The sequence below is a fragment of the Danio rerio genome, chromosome 12, assembly GCF_049306965.1.
Source record: "Danio rerio strain Tuebingen ecotype United States chromosome 12, GRCz12tu, whole genome shotgun sequence".
Classification (NCBI taxonomy): domain Eukaryota; kingdom Metazoa; phylum Chordata; class Actinopteri; order Cypriniformes; family Danionidae; genus Danio; species Danio rerio.
In genome coordinates this window covers 25,112,666-25,137,536 of record NC_133187.1, presented here as the reverse complement: position 1 = coordinate 25,137,536, position 24,871 = coordinate 25,112,666, and the positions used below count along the sequence as shown (strand labels likewise).

At 36.8% G+C, this 24,871-nt stretch overlaps 1 protein-coding gene across 3 annotated transcripts in view; it reads right to left on the bottom strand.

Moving 5' to 3' along the window:
• waca (WW domain containing adaptor with coiled-coil a) overlaps positions 1–24,871 on the bottom strand; it is a 69,872-nt gene that overhangs the window by 4,098 nt on the left and 40,903 nt on the right. For 2 of the 3 annotated variants that reach the window (NM_199660.1, XM_009306588.4), the window contains 6 exon segments: positions 679–806; positions 2,786–3,032; positions 5,405–5,520; positions 5,926–6,077; positions 18,779–18,901; positions 21,933–22,184. In NM_199660.1, coding sequence (NP_955954.1) covers positions 679–806; positions 2,786–3,032; positions 5,405–5,520; positions 5,926–6,077; positions 18,779–18,901; positions 21,933–22,184 — 1,018 coding nt within the window. 3 annotated transcript variants of the gene reach the window in all.

Genomic DNA, 24,871 nt, shown 5'->3' with positions numbered 1-24,871 from the left:
CCCTCTAATTTGAGTGGCTTCAGTCATTGTTGGGTTGCTCTTCTAAATCTGGAAGCATTAACAAGTCAATTTTTTCGGGTCATTTTTTTCTAATGCATACCTTAGCGCATGTGGAGTCACGTGACCCTGCTCTGTTGATTACTATTGTGTTACTTAGCACTACACTGACGAAGTTGCTCAGAGATGCCTTGAGACAGCATACTCTCCATTACATTAAAATTATTTTTTTTAATTAAAACATTTGTTTACAGAAGATTCAAGAAATGCATTGTTTAAAATATGATTTACAGGACATGAAAGAACTATTTTATTTAGAAGAGATACTGCTTATTTTCCACTTTTAACAAGAAAAACATCCAAAATTATTTATTTCCAAAAGTTCAAGTTATTTATTTTCACTTTTTTTGTGTTCACTTCAATTATTTTAAAATTAAGTAATGCATCCTTAATTCAGAAATCTCTCACTTGTAATATGTGAGCATATTTATTGTACAAAACCTGTCAGTGACCAAAAAAAAAAAAAAAAACGAAACAAATTGGAAAATGAAATATGGAATTTTTGCTTGCTGCACACTTTTATTCATATATCAGCTAAGTAATCAGAAGCCTCATTTTGGACATTTAAAGAAAACATCTTGCACTACAAAATGTGGTGAATATAAACAGTAAAAGCCTCACCTCTGCTCGCGCAATGTGGCTTGAATCTCACACACCCGCACCAGTGAGCGCAAGTTCTTCAGCTCTGTGCAGTTCTCTGACATGTAGATGCTGCCCATGGTGTGAGCCTCTTCACGTAACCGCGAGGCCTGAACGGAAGAGACAAAGCAATTAAGATGCAACAAATGTATCTTTATTTTAATAGCAGACAGGTAGAGGTTGACAACATTTGTTAATGTCTGATTTCCTCATGAAGATCAACAGCCCAGAAATTTGGTGCTGTTTTGACCTTATTTAGAATTTCTTGTTTTGCGTTCAATAGAAGAATAAAATTTCATAAAAGTGTAGAACCACTTGTGTGAGCACATAGTGAGGAAATGTTCACTTTTGTGGTGAACTATGCTTTCAAGATGATGCTTCTGACCCACAAGTGGATGATTATAAATACAGGAGTAATATGTATTTAAAAAGAGGTTTAAAATATTTTGTGCTCGTCCACTTTCAGAGGATTTGTTGTGAGAAAATAAATCAAAAGGAGATATTCATACTTTGTTGCAATGTCCCAACTTATAAATAAGTAAAAGACTTTAAAGGTCCAGTAAAGTGCTTTGAAATGTGCATTTTTTTTCGATGTTTGATGTAATCTCAACTGAAAAATGAAGAGAGTGTGGGACAGAATAGCTCCTCCCCTTTAAAAAAAAACAGCCAATAGCGTTTTGTTTTTAAACTCAAGCGCAACAAGTGAAAATCAAATGTGAAGCATCTTGAACAGGGCGGGGCATGACAGATAATAGAGAGCATTTGATTGATCAAGATTTGATGAGAAACTGAATTATGAGGTGACATGAAAAAAAATCATTAATCCATTTGACAAACTGCAAGCTGTATATGTTCTTATCAGTGTCTATTCTAATCAGGAATTTTATCACTGTTTTTTTATTTTTACAGGACTTTTAACAAACAAAAATGGAATCGATAAAAAACTTCTACTGGCCACAAACATTTGAATAAAAGCAATTTCATAAAGTTGGTGAGAAACAAAAGAGGTTCTACCTGTTTCTCGACATGCTTAGCATGCTAAAAACAAAATGTGTGAACAGCCCTTAGTTAATAACCTCAGCAATAGTTAATCCTGCATGTGGGTATTCGCCTCGGTGTAAAAGTTTGGAATTCAGGTAATCGTTGCATCCCTAGTTCTCTTCCCCAACCTTTTCACCTAATTTATTTACTTTCAAAGGTCTTTAAATTGTTATTTTTATAAAAACAACAGCATGTAAACATTAAAACTGTAGAAAGGAGTTAATAGGAAATTTAAAAGCAATCATTATCAAACATGCCTGTGCTGAATGATTTTTTTAATAACAGAATAAAGTCTTGGAACAATAGAAGTTGATCAGAAATACAATAAATAAATTATGTATAATTCCATTTTACATTTTTTATAAGTAACCAATTTATAAAACATTTTAAATTATTCTGGTACTTTCATAAGGAGTTTTACTTTTGTAAATTATAAAAACTGCTAGCTTTTGCAGAATTATTCATTTAAATCACCACATTTAAACACCAGATAAGAACAGTAATATTCTGAATCTGCATCTTATAGCAAGTGCAAACAGAGCCTTATATTCATTGTTGGAAAAAATAAATACTATGCAAGTTTATCAGTTTCTAACACTCTTTAGAATACAATGAACAAACAAACAAAAAAAAAAAAGAAGAAAAAAACTCATAAAAGTTTGGAACAACGTATGGTAAGCAAATGATGATAATTGAAATTTCTGGGTGAACTATCCCTTTAAAAAAACTAAATATGACTTCTGAACTACCATGAATAATTACAAGTGTTCCATTTTGCCAATTTTAGTTTGTATTGCTCCAGTTTATCACTTCCAAATGTGTCTAGTCACCTCTTTCACTGCAGCGTCTGCGGAGTTGCCACTGTTTTAAAGCACACTAGCTAGTAGATATTCTTAAAACTAACATCTAAAAGAAATGTTATTATAATTTCACAGGGCCTTAAAAAAATGTAAATAGAATACAATTAAGATCAAAGGAATTCTACTGACCACAAATATTTGAATAAAAGCAATTTTATAAAGTTGGTGAGAAACAAAAGAGGTTCTACCTGCTTCTCCACGTGCTCGGCAGGCCACCCCTGCACATGTTTGATGAGGTTCTCATTGAAGTGTGCTGCCAGTGTGGGTGTGAAGGAACATGTTGCTCTGCCAGGGGCTGTGCCAGGAGGTACTGAACCCGGGGGCATCGCTCCGCTAACTACACCTGGTCCTTGACCACCTCCTCCACCACCATTATTACTGCTGCTGCTATTACTTCCCATGTGGTTTGGACCTGGAGATGGACTTCTTTGACTGCTGAAAAAACAAACAAGGGGTGGCTCAATATCTTCCTGATTTATAAAGTGTACATAGTTATCTTTATAAGCTCTTTACAGATGCATTCTTTTTTTGTGATTATGGAGCACTAAAAGCAGATATACCACAAGCAGCCAGAAGATGGCAGACTAACGCAAACAAAGCCATTACAGAGACAGCTGTCAAAAATGAAAATGCATTCCCCCTTAACTGGTTACACAACTTTATGAGATTTTTCCCCTACTGGACAAAAAAAATTATGTTTAGAAGAATGTTGGTAACCGCTAGCCATTAACAGCCATAGTAAAAAAATTTTTTAAAAAGGCAATTTCCAACACTCTTTAAAGCATCATCTGTTGTGTTCAACAGAAGAAAGGAACTAAGGCCCCGTTTACACTAGTGTGTTTTAGTTTTAAAACGGCGTTTTAGAATGAAAACGATCCGCGTCCACACTCGCGTTTTGCCCAGCGTTTCTGAACTGCTCTCCGTCCACACCAAAACACTGAAAACGCACATCACGTGACCACACACACACTCTTTGGCAAACGCTGCAGCTTATCTACCCAGATGAGAGCTCTGCTTGTCGGACTTCTCATTAAGCATCTCCCGCTGGATCTAATCTCACTATATTTAATAAACGGGATATTTCATTTATGTTGTTGTCTTTATCTAACGACATGTTCCCTGACTTTGGTCATTGGAATCTATAACTTGTTCTCAGGTAACGTGTTTTGGCTGAGCGCAAAGATAAGTTAATGATTAATGTAAGTACATTCTGTATATTGACTGATCGTCTTTATTTCCTATAATGTATAAACTTATTGTATGTTATATTTTTATAATGGCCATTATCGATTATTAAAACTGATATTTAGCAAATAAGAGGGTATGTTTCGTATTTTCACTGAAATTGAAAGGAGGCAGTTGTTATCGGCTCCGTTTTGTTATAAATATCCACACAGTGAAGATGACGCTCATTTATGCAGCAAGACGCCTTAGCATTTCTGCTGCCTGTTTAGTTGTTAATATTAAAATGAAAATAGGCAGTTCCTTATATCATGTTTACATTTTATTGTTGAGAAAGTGAAACAACGTAGCCAGGACGATGTGAATGAAGTTATAAAGTACACTGTTCCCTTTGAAGATTGACGCGTGTCCTTGGTATAGTCTGCTTTTCCATATCAAACTGAAAAGAAGAGACTGCAGCCTTGATCAAACTTGCGAAGTCTGAACTTACACGGAGAAGAAGCAGGACTGAACTGTGTGTTAGGCTACTTAATATTGAGGAAAAGCCCCAATCAGAGAGGCGAATGTCTGCAGCCCCGCCTCCGTTTTCAGATGTCTCCGTTTTCCATCATCCACACTGAGACGGAGCAGCAGCGTTTCAGAATGAAAACGACCTCTCCAGCGTTTTCGAAACGCTACGTTTTCGGCGCTCGAGAACTCCGGCGTAGTGTGGACGGATGGCGTAACCGTAGCAAAACTTATGCGTTTTCAAACTAAAACGCATTAGTGTAAACGGGGCCTAAAATTGATCAGACACCTTAAGACATTTAGGCAGATCTATTAAGATCTGGTTTCATTGAACCAATCGCAAGTGGATAATGCCAGGTACAGGTGCGAATAGGGTGTGAAATGTTTTAAGCTTGGTCACTTTCAACCACATTCAGAGGTAGTCAAAAACACATTTGATGGGATTGTTCCTGCAGTGTGTACGCACATGTGGATGAATGTGTTCAACAGCTGCTAAACAAATTACTCTGCTATACATTCATAAACCCAGTGGATGATGGGCCTGATTTACACCTTGTCGTTAATCATCTCATTTAAATAATTATCATCTTGATAAATATTTATCAAGTAGAATGATCTCTCACTAGTTCAGATGTGTGAGAATAAAATAACATTTTTGAAATGCAGCTGCTTGACAAGACAGCAGCCAACATGTAGCACCCATGAACTACAGTTTTCATTAAATACGGCTTTCTGAATGCTTTATCTCATAAAAGTTTGTGTACTTTTAATAACTGTATTTGATTCAAAGCAACATTCAGGAATAGAACATTAATCCTCGAAAACTTTAGATAATGCATATATGATCGATCTTTTCACGTTCTCTTTAGGGATGGTGTGCTGTAAATGCATCTTATAGCAGGTGCAAACAGAGCCTTATATTCATAATAGGAAAAAATATAAATACTATAGAAGTCCATAACTATCAGTTTCTATCACTCTTCGGAATAATTTATTTAACTATTTTCCTTAAATTCTAAATATGGCTTCTGAACTACCATGAATTATTACAAGTGTTCCATTTGGCCAGTTTTAGTTTGGATTGCTCCATTTTATCATTTCTAAATGTATTTAGTCACCTCTGTCTCTGCAGCGTCCGTGGAGAATTGCCATTGTCGTGATGTTTTTCTGTGGAAAGAGGCTGCTGGGATGATGGTGGAGGAAGAGAACTGGACTTTACTGTCATAGCGTTAATCTGAGAAAGAGAAGGAGATCATGTTATATAGCTATAGATTAGTTTATGATGTTCATCATCATATTAGAATGCAGGTATTATAAATATATATATATATATATATATATATATATATATATATATATACATATATATATATATATATATATATATATATATATATATATATATATATATATATATATATATACATACATATACATATATATATATATATATATATATACATACATATACATATATATATATATATACATATATATATACATATATATATATATACATATATATATATATACATATATATATACACATATATATATATATACATATATATATATATACATATATATATATATACATATATATATATATATATATATATATATACACACACACACATACCTTGGTCTGTGAGGAGACTGGTGTGGTGCTGAGGGGCGGTTTGAGGGAGGCTGTGTTGGTCTGCGGTGTGCTGATTCTGGGAGACACATACGACCGAGGAGAGGAAGCGTCTGACGTCAGAGACATTGGAGACTGGCTGGACTGTTGGGCTACTTCAATGTTTAAAAAAAAAAAAAAAAAAAGAGAAGAATATGTAAGTAACGTATTTTTTATTAATGCCATGTCAGCAATCAAGACTATTTTCATGGCAAGAACATAATCAACAAACAAATGAATACATAAATAAGATTTTTTTAGCTCTAATACATGTAAAAAAAATTTTAGTGTTACTTTGCTAAAAATGTTCTTTACCCCAACAAGAAAAAAATGTTTGGATTGCATTTCTCAACTCCTAATGTCACTAGTTAATGGCTGATATGTCGGTCTAGTAAAAGTACCAGAATGATTAGATATTTCAATACACATTTTTGAATACTAAATCATCTTTATTTTTTTAAGTATGCCAAAAAATATTTTAGATTCTCATTTAACATGTTTTTTTTTTTTTTTCCCTCAAAGTCAAGTGTAGTGCAACAGGATTATTTTTGATTTATTTTTTTGTAAACCAACAATACTCTGTTTGTGTGTAAACCACTATTTAAAACAGTCATTCTTTAAATTACTTTCACAGTCATCATTTAAAACATGGTCAACCGTTTGGCAGAGTGGCAGTCAAAGCGTTTAGCGAGTTAATTTAATAAAAGTCTTCTGGAATCATTAAAAGCAGAACAGCCAAGTAGAATGTGTTTTACTGTAAGAGAAATTGTGCAGTAAAACACTTAGTGTGGTCTTCTCAGCAAAAAATATGGGTTATTCTTGTATGTCCAATACAACATCTGATGAAAAAAAAATCACTTCATCATATCTAATCTTAATCTTATATTAATATTAAAAGTCTTACTATTCTGTTTGAGCAAGAAAGATTAAGAAAGAGATATAGTTCCTTTATCACAACAAAGGTTTACCTAGTAATAAATGTAGTTAGGAATGTAAAAGTAGCAATATAAAGAAAAAAAAAACTAATACATTAAAAATATGAACAGAATTTAATGCAGTGCTTCTTGTCTGATCTGAGACCTACTTCATGTCGTATATCTAACAGGTGATGATCATTGTTTTTTAAAGAAATCAGACCTTAACCGTGACAATTTTGTAATGGAATTTTTGTGTTCAAAAATTTATAATACTGTTCATAACATTAGGTTTCAGTTCTGCATTTATTAGTTTATAAGTAAAACTATTGCTGCTATGGTATTATATATTAATACTGTGCAACAAAAAAATCTCTTGAGATGCCAAGCATCACCATACCAAGTATTCAAATAAACATTTGCTAAGCATTGTAAAATAAAGTGACTCATTATGAACATTGATATTTTTTTATCCACTAGCATTGCTGCAATAGTCAACGTTGTTAAAGGTATTAAGCCGGAAAATAAGCTGTCATGTCCACCACCTCACCACCATCATTTAGATGCGTTTATACTAATAAAAATGGTTTAATTCTGTAACAGAAAAGTCATTACAATATAAAACTGATTGCATTTGTTGTCAGATCAGCAGCAAGAGTTGGATTTAATTAATCAGAGAGTAAGTCAGTGATGGGTCATTTCAGGAGCAGAGAAATCGCCCAGCTACAGCTTTCAGGATGAGTTTTGTTTAGTCGAATTACAAATCAACAAGGTCATCTTTGTATTTGCTAAAATGTAAATGGTGTTCAAAAAGAACATGACAAGCGCACATACTGTTTGTATTTTTACCTGTCAAGTACAATAGCAAGTACACACAAACTATATTTTTGACCGCCTCCAAGCCATTGACTGAAAATACTGGTGTAGCACAGGTGAATTAAGTCACACAGAACGAGTATTTAAAATATATAACTAAATGAATATGAGCAAAACACACATTACATAGTATACTGATATAATTAAATAAATGTTATTTTTCTTCAAATCTTATATAAATAAGAAAAGGATATTTTCTTTTTAGTGGATAGAATGTTTTTTATGATTTTTCATTTATCTGAGTCATTTTTGGTTCATTTGTATTATGTATGTAAAAAAGGGGTACTGGCCCTTTAAATCAGTTTTTCCGAGAAAGTGCTTCTCTGACGAGGCAGAGTTGAATCCTCCATTTTGTGAGGGGTGACGGAGCAGATCTGACGCAGATTAGTGCATCTAAACATCACTATTTGTGCCGAAATACACCAATAATCATCTTATGAAAGGGATTTGGTGAGTGTTTAACACTTTTAGCATGTTTTTGCTTTGTTTTTGTTGAAGTTTGTCGAACGCTAATCTGATAACGATCAGTAAACAAGTGCCTACGCATTTGTATGATAAAATCCCTTTAACATATATGCTTTAAGTAAAACCCTGAGTTTAAATTAATGTGTTTATACTTTATAGTGATTTTTGTCCTGGTCTTTATTCTGTGTAAACATTTTATTTGAGTTTAGCTTGTTAGTCTGTTAATTGTTTTATAAGAAGGTTATGTTTAAGCTTGATTAAGTTAATTGCTTTAATGAAAAGGTACTTTCAGCAAAACGCAGTGTCCTAATTGTATTTTTTATTTACAATATACAAACTAAATATGGACATTTCCTGTTACCTTTGGCCTAAAATACAGGTCAGGTTTTTGATTGGTGGAATTGAATGTTCTGGAAATCAGTTGATGGCGAGCCTCCCACGGATCTGGACACTTGATTGACTGAGTTGATCTCCCATCGCTATACTACGGTTTTTTCTGCTTTATGAGGTGGGATCTAAGCTTACTTATTTTTTATATTTCTTCATCATTCTCGGTTGGAAATACTGAGAAATTCCTGGACTGTCTCACGGACCTATATTTTTCATATTTTTTCCTTCTGCCATCCGCGTTACACGGATTTGAGTCGAACTGTTCTTTTCTTTTTATAAACAAAAAGGGAATAGACTGATTTGAAGTTAAAGAGACTTAAGAAAGATTTTTTTTCGGATTTTGACAACTTGGGTTTTTTTTGTACAAAGAAAAAAAAGAACTAAGTCTGTTGGACTGTAATGATTATTGATTCTTTGAGCTTTAGTGGTTTTAAGAAAGCCAACTAATTCACAGTGTAACTCTCTTTTCTGTGAGATTCAAAATTTCATGAATGGGAAAATTACATGCTTAAAGAGACATAAGTGTGTTTAGAAGGTGCACCTTTAGGATTGTATGTGCTGTACAATATTGTCAATTGTATTTTTCTGATACAAGTATACTGTTTTATTTTTACTGTTAAACTTTAGTTTATTTATTTATTTTTTTTTTCATTGGCCATTTCATATAGTAAACTACCAGCTGATTTAAAGAAAAACCACGTGGAATATTTTCTTTTCTCAAACATTTATTCATACTATTTACAGGCTCCATAGTCGAACCTAACTGGTCCAAATAACATCTTTGCACTTAGGAAATAACACATAAAATTAGCACAACCAATAGCTCTTAATTATCATAGGTGTAAACAGGTGTTACAGAAAAACTTGACGAGCCAGCCAGGAGCCTGTTGTACAGATAGTACAAATCAAATTTAATCAGGGTGTTTGAGATAATTTCAAAATGGAAATAGTGCACGCTGAAAACATTTGTATTCGCAATGCTGTGATAATCAGTGGGTTAACTCACACTGAGAGAGATGATGAAGTGTTAAAACACTTGTCAGATTATGGATCAATTGAGCGATTATTCCGTATTGATGAACCAAAGACAGAATTTCATGGGCAAATCATTGTTGAATTTAAGAATGACTCAGCGATGCAGTTATTAGAACAATCTCTTCCAACTGCCTTTCAGAGCCCTACCTCATCTGATGTTACTTATACTATTAAGTCACTTACCAGTGTATATACACCAGCTGCTAGCAGCAGTGCAACTCACACTTTCATTGAAGGGCTACGAGAAATTTCAAAAGTAACTGGCAAGCCATTGGAAGAGCTTTTACAGGACGAGCTGGCTAAACTCACAGCCTCTGCTGTGTCTCCCCCACAGACTGAATCAGAGTTTCTGACAACTGAGTCTGACCCTGAAGGCTCTCAAAAAAGAGTGGTAGAGCCAACGCAGACTACTATGGTATCTGCACATGGTGATGTCACACCCTCAAATGAGTCAGTCATTTTCCAAACAAAGTCAAATAATTCTTTGCCCCAGATTAGTGCTTCACCTTCCAGGCTCAATGCTGACATGGGCACACCACTGAAATTAACAGTGAGTGATGTGACTCCAGCTGAAGTGCAGCGATTGGTTGTTGAGCATATTGTGAGAAGTGATACTCCTTCACATTCCCTTACTACTATGCGCTTGAGACCTTTCTCTGGAAAGCCCTCATACTCCGCTAATGAAATAGACTATGATACTTGGCGAACAAACATTGAATTCTTTTGCACTGACTCCACTCTCACGGATGCACAACGCTCACAACGTATTTTAGACAGTCTCCTCCCACCTGCAGCTGATGTTGTGAAACACTTAGGTCCTCATTCTCCTCCAAGTGATTATCTTGAGCTCCTAGAGTCAGCCTTTGGTACTGTGGAGGACGGAGATGAGCTCTTTGCAAAGTTTATGAGCACATTTCAAGATGCTGGGGAGAAACCATCACAATTCTTGCATAGGCTGCAAAAAGTTCTGAGCACAGCCATCAAGAGAGGTGGTGTTTCTGCAGCTGACCGTGATCGGCACCTGCTTAAACAGTTTTGCCGGGGGTGCTGGGACAATGCTTTAATAACTGAGCTCCAGCTAGAGCAGAAAAGAAAAAATCCCCCTGCATTCTCCGATTTACTACTGCTGTTGCGAATAGAAGAAGATAAGCAATCTATAAAAGCAGTGCGAATGAACCAACACTTAGGCGCTGCTAAGCATTCTGCTACTCCCCCAAGGCGTGTTGTGACAAACCTCCACTCTATTAGTGCTGCGTGTTCTGCTGTAAAGCATGATGAAGTGGAAGACTTAAAGCGGCAAGTAGTTGAGCTACAAAATCAAATAGCCTCAATGAAACCATTTAAAAAATGCAAAGAGTTCAAACCAAAGGAGCCCAGTGTACCATCAAAGTCAGCCAAAACATTCTCTCCCAAGCCAAGCAAAGGGACAAATCCCCAACCTAACAAGTCAGCTAAGCCACGACCCTGGTATTGTTTTAATTGTGGGGAGGATGGCCATATAGCTTCCCGTTGTGAGACTAGTCCCAATCCATCCTTAGTTGGTGCTAAGAACCGCCAGCTGAAGGAGAAGCAGTTACAGTGGGAAGTATGTAACGGAGTTCCAGATCCCAATGATTTAAACTAACTTCAGTTCCTTTTGTGGGACAAAAAGGAACTGGAGAAAGCAGTCAAAGTCCCACTGACAACCTTGCAGTCTCAGTCTCTGATGATAGTCCCACTCCTAAACACAAATGCTGTCTAAAACTTCCTTCTGGTCTTATTGGAACCAAATGCACTGCAAGAGTGTTGATTGCTGATAAAGAGATTAATTGTCTTCTCAACACTGGTTCACAAGTAACCACTTTTCCTTTGTCTTTCTATCAAGATGTATTTGCAAATCAACCCATACAACCCTTGCACCACTTGCTTGAAATAGAAGGTGCGAATGGCTGTCAAGTTCCTTATTTGGGTTATATTGAAACATCAATAACCTTTCCAAAGGAGTTTGTGAGTTCAGATATTGAAGTGCCAACCCTTGCCTTAATTGTCCCAGATACCAGACCTAATGCGCAAGTACTCATAGGCACAAACACTCTAAATTCCCTGTACTCTGAGTACATATCTTCCAAGCCTCTGAAACACCATCCTGTTCCCCAAGGTTACCAAGCAGTTATGCAGGTTCTTGAATTTGTTCACAGGCAGGGTGCTGAAGGAAATCTTGGATGGGTGAACCTAAACTGTCGAGTCCCTGAATCTATTCCTGCTGGGAAGACAGTAGTTCTTGAAGGTTCAGTCCGAATGTCCACTCCAGTTACTGACAGATGGGTGGTTGTGGAAGCCCCACGTGCCTCATCTCTGCCTGGTGGGATAATGGTGTCAAGTTGTTTACTTTCCCTTCCTGCTGGAGGAAAATACTTGCCTATCGTGCTGAAGAATGAGACAGAGCACGATGTTGTCCTTCCACCAAAGATTCGGCTGGCTGAAGTAAATTCTATTCAGTGTGTCATGCCAAATGGTCAGAATAATGTGTTGACATCTTCTGTTAACCTTACAAAGAACTCTGAAGACTCCAAAATACATTTCAACTTTGACAACTCACCGTTGACTTCTGAATGGAGGGAAAGAGTGACAAGGAAACTCAATTCAATGCATGAAGTTTTTGCATGCCATGATCTCGACTTTGGTCACACCACCAAGACCAAACACCATATCCGATTACATGATGAGACGCCATTTAAACACAAAGCCAGACCCATTCACCCTAAAGATATTCAAGCTGTCCGAAAACATCTGCAGGAACTGCTGGATGCTGGGATTATTAGGGAGTCAGAGTCTCCATTTTCCTCCCCAATCGTTGTTGTGAGAAAGAAGAATGGGGAGGTAAGGCTTTGTGTTGATTATCGAAAGCTAAACCTCCAAACTATTAAAGACGCGTATGCTCTACCTAACTTGGAAGAGACGTTTTCTGCCTTGACTGGGTCTAAGTGGTTCTCAGTGTTAGACCTGAAGTCCGGGTATTATCAAATTGAGGTAGAGGAGATTGATAAGCCAAAGACTGCTTTCGTTTGTCCCCTGGGGTTTTGGGAATTTAATCGAATGCCCCAGGGGGTTACTAACGCCCCAAGCACGTTCCAGCGTCTAATGGAACGCTGCATGGGGGATATCAATCTGAAAGAGGTTTTAGTTTTTATAGATGATCTCATAGTCTTTTCGGCAACATTAGAAGAGCATGAGGAAAGGCTCTTGCGAGTTCTTCACCGCTTGAAAGATTATGGTCTCAAATTGTCACCGGAGAAATGTACATTTTTCCAAACATCGGTGAGGTATCTCGGGCACATTGTGTCTTCAAGTGGTGTTGAGACAGATCCTGAAAAGATCAAGGCCCTAAAAACCTGGCCAAGTCCCACAAACTTAAAAGAACTCAGGTCTTTTCTTGGTTTTGCAGGGTATTATAGGAGATTTATCAAAGATTTTTCCAAAATAGTAAAACCCCTTAACCATCTCACCTCTGGATACCCTCCACTACACAAATCAAAGAAGACTCAAGAGATTAAAGGTCACTACTTGAATCCTAGAGAACCATTTAAGCAGCGTTGGACATCTAACTGTCAACACGCTTTTGAGGAAATCATTGACAGACTTACCTCTGCCCCTATCTTGGGTTTTGCAAATCCTAAACTTCCATACATTTTGCACACGGATGCGAGTACTACGGGTTTAGGAGCTGCACTTTACCAGGAGCAGGAAGGAAAGATGAGGGCAATTGCTTTTGCCAGTAGGGGTTTGTCATTCAGTGAGAGTCGCTATCCAGCACACAAACTGGAATTTCTTGCTTTAAAGTGGGCTGTGACTGAAAAGTTCCACGATTACCTTTATGGAAGTCAGTTCACAGTTATAACAGACAGTAACCCACTTACATATATTCTCACCACCGCGAAGCTGGATGCAGCCAGCTATCGTTGGCTTTCAGCTCTTTCTACTTACTCCTTCTCCTTGAAGTATCGGGCAGGGAAACTTAATCTTGATGCTGATGGCTTATCTAGGCGTCCTCATGAAGTGGCTATGGATGTTGTCTCAAGAAAGGAACAAGAGAGGATTGATAAATTTCTGACCTTACATCTTGAAAACCTAGGAGAGACAAGTCTTACACAAGATGAGGTTGAAGCCATTTGTGATAAACACATAATTAGTTCCATGCCTGAAGATGTTGTGGAAAGTGCAAGTGATCGAACAGTGTTAGTGCATTCTCTTGCTATGAGTTCGAATGCTGTGCCCAACAGCTATGAGGAGGAAGAACTTGGAGTCTCACTCATACCTCGCCTGTCAGTTCAGGATCTAATTGAAAAACAGGGTGCTGACTCAACTATCTCTCAAATTATCTCTCACTTAAACTCAGGAGAGAAACCTTCTCCCACTGTTAGAGGTGAATTACCTGAGCTGTCTCTTATGATGAGAGAGTGGAACCGTTTTGTGCTTCTAGACGGAGTACTGTATCGAAAAAGACAGAATGGAGAGGTTCTAACTCACCAGTTAGTGTTACCCAAAGAGTTTAGAGCAACTGTATTGAGAAGTCTTCATGATGAGATGAGCCATATGGGGATAGATCGAACACTTGATTTGGCAAGGTCCAGATTTTATTGGCCAAAGATGGCACAGGAAGTGGAGCAAAAAATCAAAACTTGTCCCCGTTGTGTTCTCCATAAAGCTCCCCCTGAGAAAGCAGCTCCACTTGTCAACATACGAACAACTCGACCTTTAGAGTTGTTGTGTATGGATTTTCTTTCTTTGGAGCCAGATCGAAGAAATTTTAAAGACATACTTGTGATAACAGATCACTTTACCAAGTATGCCGTGGCAGTACCAACTGTCAATCAGAAGGCTCGAACTGTTGCTCAGGCTCTGTGGGACAATTTCATCGTTCACTACGGATTCCCGGAGAGGTTACACAGTGACCAAGGTCGTGATTTTGAGTCACACACTATAAAGGAGCTGTGTTCCATCTCTGGAATCAAAAAGGGAAGGACTACGCCCTATCACCCACGTGGTAATCCTGTGGAAAGATTTAACAGGACACTTTTGAACATGTTAGGTAGCATGAATGATGAACAAAAAGCTCATTGGCGTGACTTTGTTAAACCTCTCGTTCACGCGTACAATTGTACAAAAAGTGAAGTGACTGGATTTACTCCTTACGAATTAATGTTCGGAAGGCAGCCTCGTCTCCCCATTGACCTAGCCTTTGGTCTCCCTACCACCAGTAAGCGACTGTCACACTCCCAATATGTGTCAAAACTTAAAAAACACCTTGAGGAAAGCTATCAAATTGCCACTCGCAATGCACTCAAGAATGCTGAAAGAAACAAGATAAGGTTTGACAAACATGTTGTGGATTCTACCTTGGAAGTAGGCGATCGAGTTTTAGTAAAGCAGGTTCGCTTGCGAGGCAAACATAAGCTCGCAGATAAATGGGAGCCATCTGCTTACATTGTTGTACGCCGAGTACATGACCTCCCAGTGTACACAGTAAGACCTGAAGGGGATGAAGGACCCTTGCGTACTCTGCATCGGGATCTTCTGCTCCCATGTGGATTCCTTGCTCTACCAGGTGAGAAGGTATCTAATCCACCAAGTTCTACTTCAAAGCCTAGGACACGTCAACAAGTTAGTGGGGAAGATGCCAGTGAGAATGGAGTTAACGATACTGCAGAGTCAATGGAGGATGAAGTTCCAGAATACTGGATCAGAGTTCCTGTTACTAATGAATCTCACGAAAATGCATTGGGTACTTTAACATCTACCTTTGATCCTCCTGTGGGTTGTGATCCTCAATTGCCTTTTGTAGCTCTAGGTGATGAGTCACATGTGGAGATGGATTCTGCAGGACTAGAGGCATGCTTGGATGATTCACACCAGGAAAAACAGATTAAACAAATCACAACTTTACAGGGTGAATCAAGTGAAATGTCAGAGAGTGGTAAATCGTCAGAAGGTGAATTGAGTGAAGAGATGCCTCAATGTCCAGATGATGGAATAGAAAGGAGTGTTGAGGAGGAACTTGAAGAGGAAATTAGGAAACCCCTTTCAAATGATCCTGATAATATTTCATCTAATATAGAGCAGCACGAAACATCTCAAGAGCCAGAAAATCCAATGAGACGTTCTCAGAGGAGAAAGGAAAAACCAGATAGATTGCAGTATAGTGAACTGGGTAATCCATTAGTTATAGTTGCCCAAGCACTTTTCCATGGCCTTACCACTGCCTTCACAAACTCTTTAAATGGAGTTGACTTTGTTGAGACATCTTCACCCTCAACCTCTGACAAAGCAGTTACATGTCAGCCAGTAAGAGTTAATGCAACGGGACGTGCATAGATTCTGGTGGGGAGGGTGTAGCACAGGTGAATTAAGTCACACAGAACGAGTATTTAAAATATATAACTAAATGAATATGAGCAAAACACACATTACATAGTATACTGATATAATTAAATAAATGTTATTTTTCTTCAAATCTTATATAAATAAGAAAAGGATATTTTCTTTTTAGTGGATAGAATGTTTTTTATGATTTTTCATTTATCTGAGTCATTTTTGGTTCATTTGTATTATGTATGTAAAAAAGGGGTACTGGCCCTTTAAATCAGTTTTTCCGAGAAAGTGCTTCTCTGACGAGGCAGAGTTGAATCCTCCATTTTGTGAGGGGTGACGGAGCAGATCTGACGCAGATTAGTGCATCTAAACATCACTATTTGTGCCGAAATACACCAATAATCATCTTATGAAAGGGATTTGGTGAGTGTTTAACACTTTTAGCATGTTTTTGCTTTGTTTTTGTTGAAGTTTGTCGAACGCTAATCTGATAACGATCAGTAAACAAGTGCCTACGCATTTGTATGATAAAATCCCTTTAACATATATGCTTTAAGTAAAACCCTGAGTTTAAATTAATGTGTTTATACTTTATAGTGATTTTTGTCCTGGTCTTTATTCTGTGTAAACATTTTATTTGAGTTTAGCTTGTTAGTCTGTTAATTGTTTTATAAGAAGGTTATGTTTAAGCTTGATTAAGTTAATTGCTTTAATGAAAAGGTACTTTCAGCAAAACGCAGTGTCCTAATTGTATTTTTTATTTACAATATACAAACTAAATATGGACATTTCCTGTTACCTTTGGCCTAAAATACAGGTCAGGTTTTTGATTGGTGGAATTGAATGTTCTGGAAATCAGTTGATGGCGAGCCTCCCACGGATCTGGACACTTGATTGACTGAGTTGATCTCCCATCGCTATACTACGGTTTTTTCTGCTTTATGAGGTGGGATCTAAGCTTACTTATTTTTTATATTTCTTCATCATTCTCGGTTGGAAATACTGAGAAATTCCTGGACTGTCTCACGGACCTATATTTTTCATATTTTTTCCTTCTGCCATCCGCGTTACACGGATTTGAGTCGAACTGTTCTTTTCTTTTTATAAACAAAAAGGGAATAGACTGATTTGAAGTTAAAGAGACTTAAGAAAGATTTTTTTTCGGATTTTGACAACTTGGGTTTTTTTTGTACAAAGAAAAAAAAGAACTAAGTCTGTTGGACTGTAATGATTATTGATTCTTTGAGCTTTAGTGGTTTTAAGAAAGCCAACTAATTCACAGTGTAACTCTCTTTTCTGTGAGATTCAAAATTTCATGAATGGGAAAATTACATGCTTAAAGAGACATAAGTGTGTTTAGAAGGTGCACCTTTAGGATTGTATGTGCTGTACAATATTGTCAATTGTATTTTTCTGATACAAGTATACTGTTTTATTTTTACTGTTAAACTTTAGTTTATTTATTTATTTTTTTTTTCATTGGCCATTTCATATAGTAAACTACCAGCTGATTTAAAGAAAAACCACGTGGAATATTTTCTTTTCTCAAACATTTATTCATACTATTTACAGGCTCCATAGTCGAACCTAACTGGTCCAAATAACATCTTTGCACTTAGGAAATAACACATAAAATTAGCACAACCAATAGCTCTTAATTATCATAGGTGTAAACAGGTGTTACACTTGGGAGTTTTCAGCTTGCAATATTTAAACCTTAAAAATAAACTAAAAATGACCACAATGTCCCATGTAAAACCACCTTAAAGGATTAGTTCCCCCTCAAAAAATTAATTCTCTCATTATTTACTCTCCCTTAACTTGTCCCAAACTTGTTCGGCTTTCTTTCTTTTAGTCCTATATCTATTGAGATTAATTGGTTACAGGTTTTCAGCTTTCTTCAAAATACCTTCTTTTATGTTGAACAGTAGAAAAAAAAAAAAGAGATATATAACCACTTGAGGGTGAGTAAATTTTCCATTTTGGGTGAACTATCCCTTTAAGGATAGCAAAATGATGTAGAAAGAATCACATCAGGAAAGCAGAAAGAATGACAAAAACGTGGACCAAAATAAATGATAAATCTTTGGGTTTGTTAAAAAGTCATGATAATACAAGCAAGTTTATCATTGTACTCTTTTTGTTATTGTTGATACTAGCAATTGATGCCCAACTGTCACTAATTTGAAAGTGAAAGTAGTTAAATAGTGCACAGAATTTCTAAGCTGTTTAAAAGTGCCCAGCCACCGGTGATACCAGTATTACAGGTGTTGTCAGACATTGGTTAAGCAGTGGGAATACTTCCTCATCATCATAACCCTAGCACCCAAATCTTAAAAGTATCTTCAACAAGAAGTTTCGATAGTGCTCAATAACAGATGCTGCATGACAAATCCCTACACAAAGCTTCTTCTGTTAAAACCAAAAGTCTTTTTTTTTTCTGTAGCCACGTGGCTCACATTATCTGCTCTGAAAGCAGAAGCCAAGCCAGTGTGTGTATATGTGTGATCTCTGCTAAGCTACCGGGGCCATCTGCTAACTCAAGGAAGCTGACTCAGAAGCACACAGCTGACATGAGTCGACAACACCATCTCATGCCAAAAAACAGATCAAAACCACAGACTCCAGTTATGAAGTTCACGCTCGGGTCACAAAACAGAGCTGACCCCAATACCACACGTCAAAGCCACTTCTTTTGGATGGCCCACTAGCATAAACTAAATAAAGCATATTTGAGGTTTTGAGGTAGTCTGAAATGGACAGGTGCGTGTGTGTGTGTGGGTTCATACCTTGGTTGGACAGCTGAGTAGCCTGGGAAAGCAGTGTTGTGATGTTGAAGGCAGATGGACCAGCAGTCAGGATCTTATGGAGAATGGACTGCAGTGAAGCCTGAGTTACTGCAGCTGTGAGAACTACAGAGACACAGAACACAGACAGTCAAGGCAAAAACAAAAGGTGAAGACAGAGAAGTCAAATTAGAGAAGAAAACAGTAGATGCTGAAATGAGTCTGCACTCTGAACCCGTTTTGGCCACAATGCTTTGGCCACATTAGGTGTCTGTCTTCAGTCATTAATGTAGATCTCTCTCTAAAAAGTTTTTTGACAGAGGATGTGTGTGTTTTTTTTTAAATACATATTTACATCGCATCCACTGGAAGTCGGCCTGACAGAGGATGAAATCAGATCAATTACAGTGGTCCCTTGTTATTCGCGGGAGTTACGTTCTAAAAACAACCCGCAATAGGCAAAATATGCGAAGTAGTCAGATGTATTTTTTACAATTATTATTTTCAAACCTTCGTAAAAAGGTCTAGTATTACAAAATGAAACCAAATTACAAAACCATTTGATCTTCATTTATTTACTTCGTAGTGACGCTCTACATCCATGTAACTTCTACCTACCTTTAGCGTTTCCAAAAGTCTAGGTTTTTGTGTGATGGTTACCATCTTTCTCTGTCTTTTGGGTGTAACCGCAGGTGCCTTTGATGGTGCGGAATGACATAGTGTGGTGAAAACTTGCAAACATACATTACAGTACTTCAAAGTAACACTGCTAGCGATCGAAGATTTATGTAAATTTGGGAGGCTGAATGCATTCTGTACTGTACAGGAGACACGGCACAGAGGAAATTAATTGACAATGGTCTACAGCCAGTCAGGACGCAGAACACAAAGTGCTGTAAAAAAAAAAAAAAAAAAAAAAAAAAAAGCATGTCAAATTTCACAAAAAATTTTGCAAAACTGAGGCTGCGAAAAGTGGACTGTGTTTTCGTGAGGGATCACTGTATACAAGACTTTACCCGAACAAGTAGTCACCTGGTCTTAATAATGTACTGACTAGCTGAATAAAAAAAAAATAATAATAATAATATTTTTGTACATTCCTATTTCCTGTCAAATTATTCTACCTTTAAATCATTGATTTGTCTTAAAGAAATTTATTGAAAATACAATGTGCTCAAAGAATTACTTTGTTCTTACAAGCAAGTTTTCAAAAAACTAATTAAATATGCTTCATAAATTTGTATTTTTAAAACATTTAAAGTAAACAAATGTGAAAAAAGAAATTAGGCGATATAAGCATTTAAATATATTATTTGCTTAATGATTTACAAAAGATCTGTAAATTCTGATCAAATTACAGCAATCTTGCTGAATAAAAATACTAAAGCTACCTCATAATTTTAAATAGAGATGTTTATTAAACTTTTTCAAGAACGTTTTTGTGTTGGAAAACAGTGAAATGTCACTGGTAGTGTTGTAGCCAAGACGACCTAAACTGAGACCAAGATGCGATCAAGGCTTTGATATGGATTTTTTCACATCTATTTTTAAATGAATCAGAAAGCTGTATTGCTTGGTAACTTCTTGTAAATGGAAGTTCTGTTTAAAATCAATATCATGTTTGCAACTAAAGAAAAACAGCTCTCTTATTATTGTAATATTGCTAAATTTGACCATAAGCCATAAAAAAAATCTAAGGCAAGTACTTTTGTTTGTTTGTAATACTATCGTCAATTTGTGGGTATCTGTATTCATTTTGGCGACATACACAATTACCTGTTAATTTATGAACAGACAAAAAAAAATTTAAATAAAAAAGCTATTGATTGTGTTTTAAGCAAAAGGTCATCCAATTCAAGTCATTATGTTAAAATGGATTTAAAAATGAACAGGAAATTTAGCGATATCCACGCAACAGTGGCCTTCACAATCACTGGAATAAAAATAACTAGCTTTTAGTCTTACACTCTTGATTTAGAAAAGTACATCATGCATCACTATTATTATATCGAAACCATCCTGTCACAAATTATTTTGTTATTTCGTTATAAAGATATGCTTTAGGACACATTCCTAACCTCACTGGAAAAAAAAAAAAAAACTCATTATCTTTAAACAAAAAAAACTTTAAAAGAAAGGGAGACCATTCTCTGCAGATATTTAAAACCCAATACTCGTGCATTTGTAAAAAAGGAAGCAGCAGCCCTGGCACTGGATCTTGCAAACATCTGCCACATGCAGTGTAGAGAGCACATTGGCCAAACTCCATTTAGATGATCTAGATGTCATTTCTCACTTGCTTTGTTTCTGGCTTGGAGGGTCGGTGGATAATTGACTATCACAGTATGCAAATGCAGCCAATGATGAAAAGTGAAAAGCAATGACACACAGACAACTGGCAATGTTGAGGAAGCTGCAAATCTATGATTCATGTCTCAAGATGTGAAGTTACCAAGAAAAAAGTCGATGCAAGTCCGAAAATAAAATATTCATGCTTTTGAGATAACTACGCTACCTGACAAGTCTTGTCGCCTATCCAAGTTTTAGGAACAACAAATAATAAGTGGCTTATATGAAAGGGAAAGCCCTCTAGATCACACTTATTTTAACTAAATAAAATATGACCATGCCTTGATTTTCAATTATTTAATTAGGAAAGTAAGGTCTGACATTGCTTAGACTAAAGTTGTCACTTAACAGAAATAATGTACAGTTGAGAATATAAAGTCATGGGTCAGTGGAAAAAGGAATTAATATTGTGTATGACTCCCATGAGCTTGGACGACTGCATTCATATATCTCTGCAATGACTCAAATAACTTATTAATGAAGTCATCTGATATGGCAAAGAAAGAGTTCATGCAGGACTCCCAAAGTTCATCAAGATTCTTTGGATTTATTAATGCCTTCCAAATCTTACCACAGACATGCTCAATAACATTCATGTCTGGTGACTGGTCTGGATAATCCTGGAGCACATTGACCTTCTTTGCGTACAAAAACTTCGATGTGGAGGCTGAACTATGAGAACAGCGCTATCCTGTTGAAGAATTTAAGCTGTAGTGGCTAAAACTAAATTTGCAGATTGAAAAGGGCAGCTAATAGCTTATGTCTTTCTTAATCTTCTTCATTTGATGAGATTGAGTACATTTCTTACCTTCGTTGATCTTGGCCATGTCTACACTGGCATTGTTCAGCTGCAAGGCCGTTTGCAGAGCGGGGAGGAGCTGTCGTAAGAGAGAGGGGTCTTGGAGAAGAGTGGGCGGGGCTGGTGACTGCATCACTGGAGAAACGGGAACTGTAGAGCCAGAAGCGCTGCTGGCTGAATTGGAAACATTTAAGCCAGACACAGCAGCAGAGGAAGAGGAGGGTGTGAGTGAGGAAGGCTTCTCTGTGGCAATTGAAGACTCTGTTAATTGGGGTAAAAGAAGAAAAAAAATTAATATCTTATTACACACACACACACACACATATATATATATATATATATATTAGAGCGATTTTTTGCCTAAAATAAAGATCACGATTTTATCACGATTCTGTAGATGTAAAATAAAGGTTAATATATTATTATTGTTATTTTCAAACATGTGGTAAAACAGCAATAGGCTTTGTGTAGCTGTACTGTTGGTTAAAATGCTAAATTTTGTATAGACTTGGAATGGTGGACTTAGACTGTAGATTTGTCCTGGACATTAATGCTGACGATAATTCTGATGTTGAATTATTGTGTTTGAGACATATGCTTACAGTCTGCAATTTCCTGCTTAAAATCAGTCACTAACGTGATTTTCGTGAATACAGAAGACTGGGTGGGTATTTTTGCATTTCGGCAGGTTTTGGATACTTTTTGAGCTCGAATGAGTCAGCTACATCTGGCAACACTGTGCGCTCTTTCGGTTTAATTTTCACAGCTAAAAGCGGTTCACTTCCCGCGCAACTCCCAAACAACCACTCTGTGCCACAAACTGAATGTTATTTACAACATTACTACCTGTTATTTACGAATCACAGCCAATGCAGGTTCTGTTCACTAAAGTAGACTTCATCCAGAGGCACGTGCGCGTCCGATCTCTGTGTGGTAACAGCTGACGGTCAGCTCATGTAACGTGTGATTTTTGCCGTCGCAAATACATTACATGAAGACAGAAAAGTCATTTTTGAGGTGAATTATATTTTATAAATACAGCATGTGACTCTTAAAACCATTTGGAGGTGTCCACGTTGCTGAACAATGTATGCAAAACAATGTAAAGACTTGTGCGGCCACCGAAAAGACAGTTAAAGACAGGTGGATTATTTTAAGGTACAATTATTGCTATTAACAAACAATCAATTACAACTTCCCGCAAAGAACTTATTTGCTAAATTACTAAGGTAGTAGTCAGGTTAGATATTAGGTATGATTAGTGATTTAGAATAGGATCATACGGAATTTGTACTATATAAGTACTACAAAACAGCCAATATTTTTGCAAGCAGGTAAGAAGCCGATTTACTTTTAAGTTCTACTTGAAAGGTTGTGTAAAGCAGATTTGCGTTTTATTCACGCAATTATTCTTATGGAATTAGAAGGATTATTAAAATGTCATACATTGTGTGAAAAGCCTTCTAGACTGTGGTGAACAAAATCTCATTGTGGCACCAAGCAGATCCAAATAACGCATCTCTAAAACATCACACTGTCAATCACCCTACTGAAAGCGTCTCAGCAGCTATTTCAGGTTTTGCCTGAGGATACGCAAAACATCTACAGTGAAGATGTCCCCTGAAAAGTCTCACATACATCTTGTAGAAGGCAGATTCAGAATCTGAAAATGAAAGCATGTTCACCTCACAATCATTAAGTGTAAGTGGAGCTCTACTGCGAGAAACGCTTAGTGCATACAACTGGAGCAGTCAAATCCTGAATTTTCATTGTTTAATAGTTGTTGCAAACGTCAGGAACCAAAAATAGCCCATGATTCCCAAGGCTGGCAACATGGCGAGACGCTACTGAGCATTTCTTAACAGGTGCCCTCAGAACAAGTGCTCTGAGCTACAAGAAAAACTATTAGGATACTGCACCCACAGCTACTCATAAAACATTGCACCCTTTTGTACTTAGATATTTATATATAAAAAAAAAAATCAGGCCATTACAGCCTCATATCTGCAAAGTTAACCGTTTAGCAGGCTTGGTTTCTGCTATGACAGTTGCACAGCTACAATGAATGCTATTAAAATCAGGACTGATTAGAGAACAGTGCAGGTTTGGTTTGAAGGCAAAAATACGAAAAGGCACAATGTCAGATGGCAAGCTTTTAACCTCAACTCACTTGCATGCTTCAACACACCCCATAATCTTAAAGAATTAGGTCAGTAGACAGAGTATTCAGGGTTATTATGACAACACAAGTGTCTACAATATGAAAGCAATTTAATTAAATGCACTTTTGACTGACTGTAAGTGGTCAAACGTGAACAAGCTCAAAATGTATTAACACTCCATTTACACCTGTATGCAGTAGGGGTTGGAACCTTTATGGACTTCATGGTTCAAACAGATTAAATGACGAGTCACAGAAGCTATGTTTCCACCCAAAAATGTGAATTAACTTTGTGCAAAACAGGAATAATCGCATACAGGGTATATGCAGGAATCCTATAGGACATTTAATACCTTTTTAAGACTTTTATAGAGCTTCTCAGAATATTTTAAGACCTCGTTGCCACTTCAAGTTCTACTCAGTATCAAACTTTTAACTTAAACAGTTGCTAACAGACTGTTGTAGTAAAATAAATGAATGGAGCATAACCGTTAGGTTGGAAGAAACAAAGCTTAAAAGCATAAATTATTATCCAACCAGAAGTATGCAAACTTAATTATCCCATTTTGCCGTCTGTTTTGCTCTATGGCAGGGCTGTTCAATTAGTTTGTCATGGGGGCCAGTTCATGAAAAGCATCACAAATGAGGGGCCGGAGAGATATGACTTGCAATACAAGTGATGACACATCAGAATAGAGTATAAGAGCCTATGTTGTATTTTTGCTCCTTAAGACCCCTTGTTGATTTTTTTTTTTTTTACATTGAAATTTTAATACATTGTATTTTG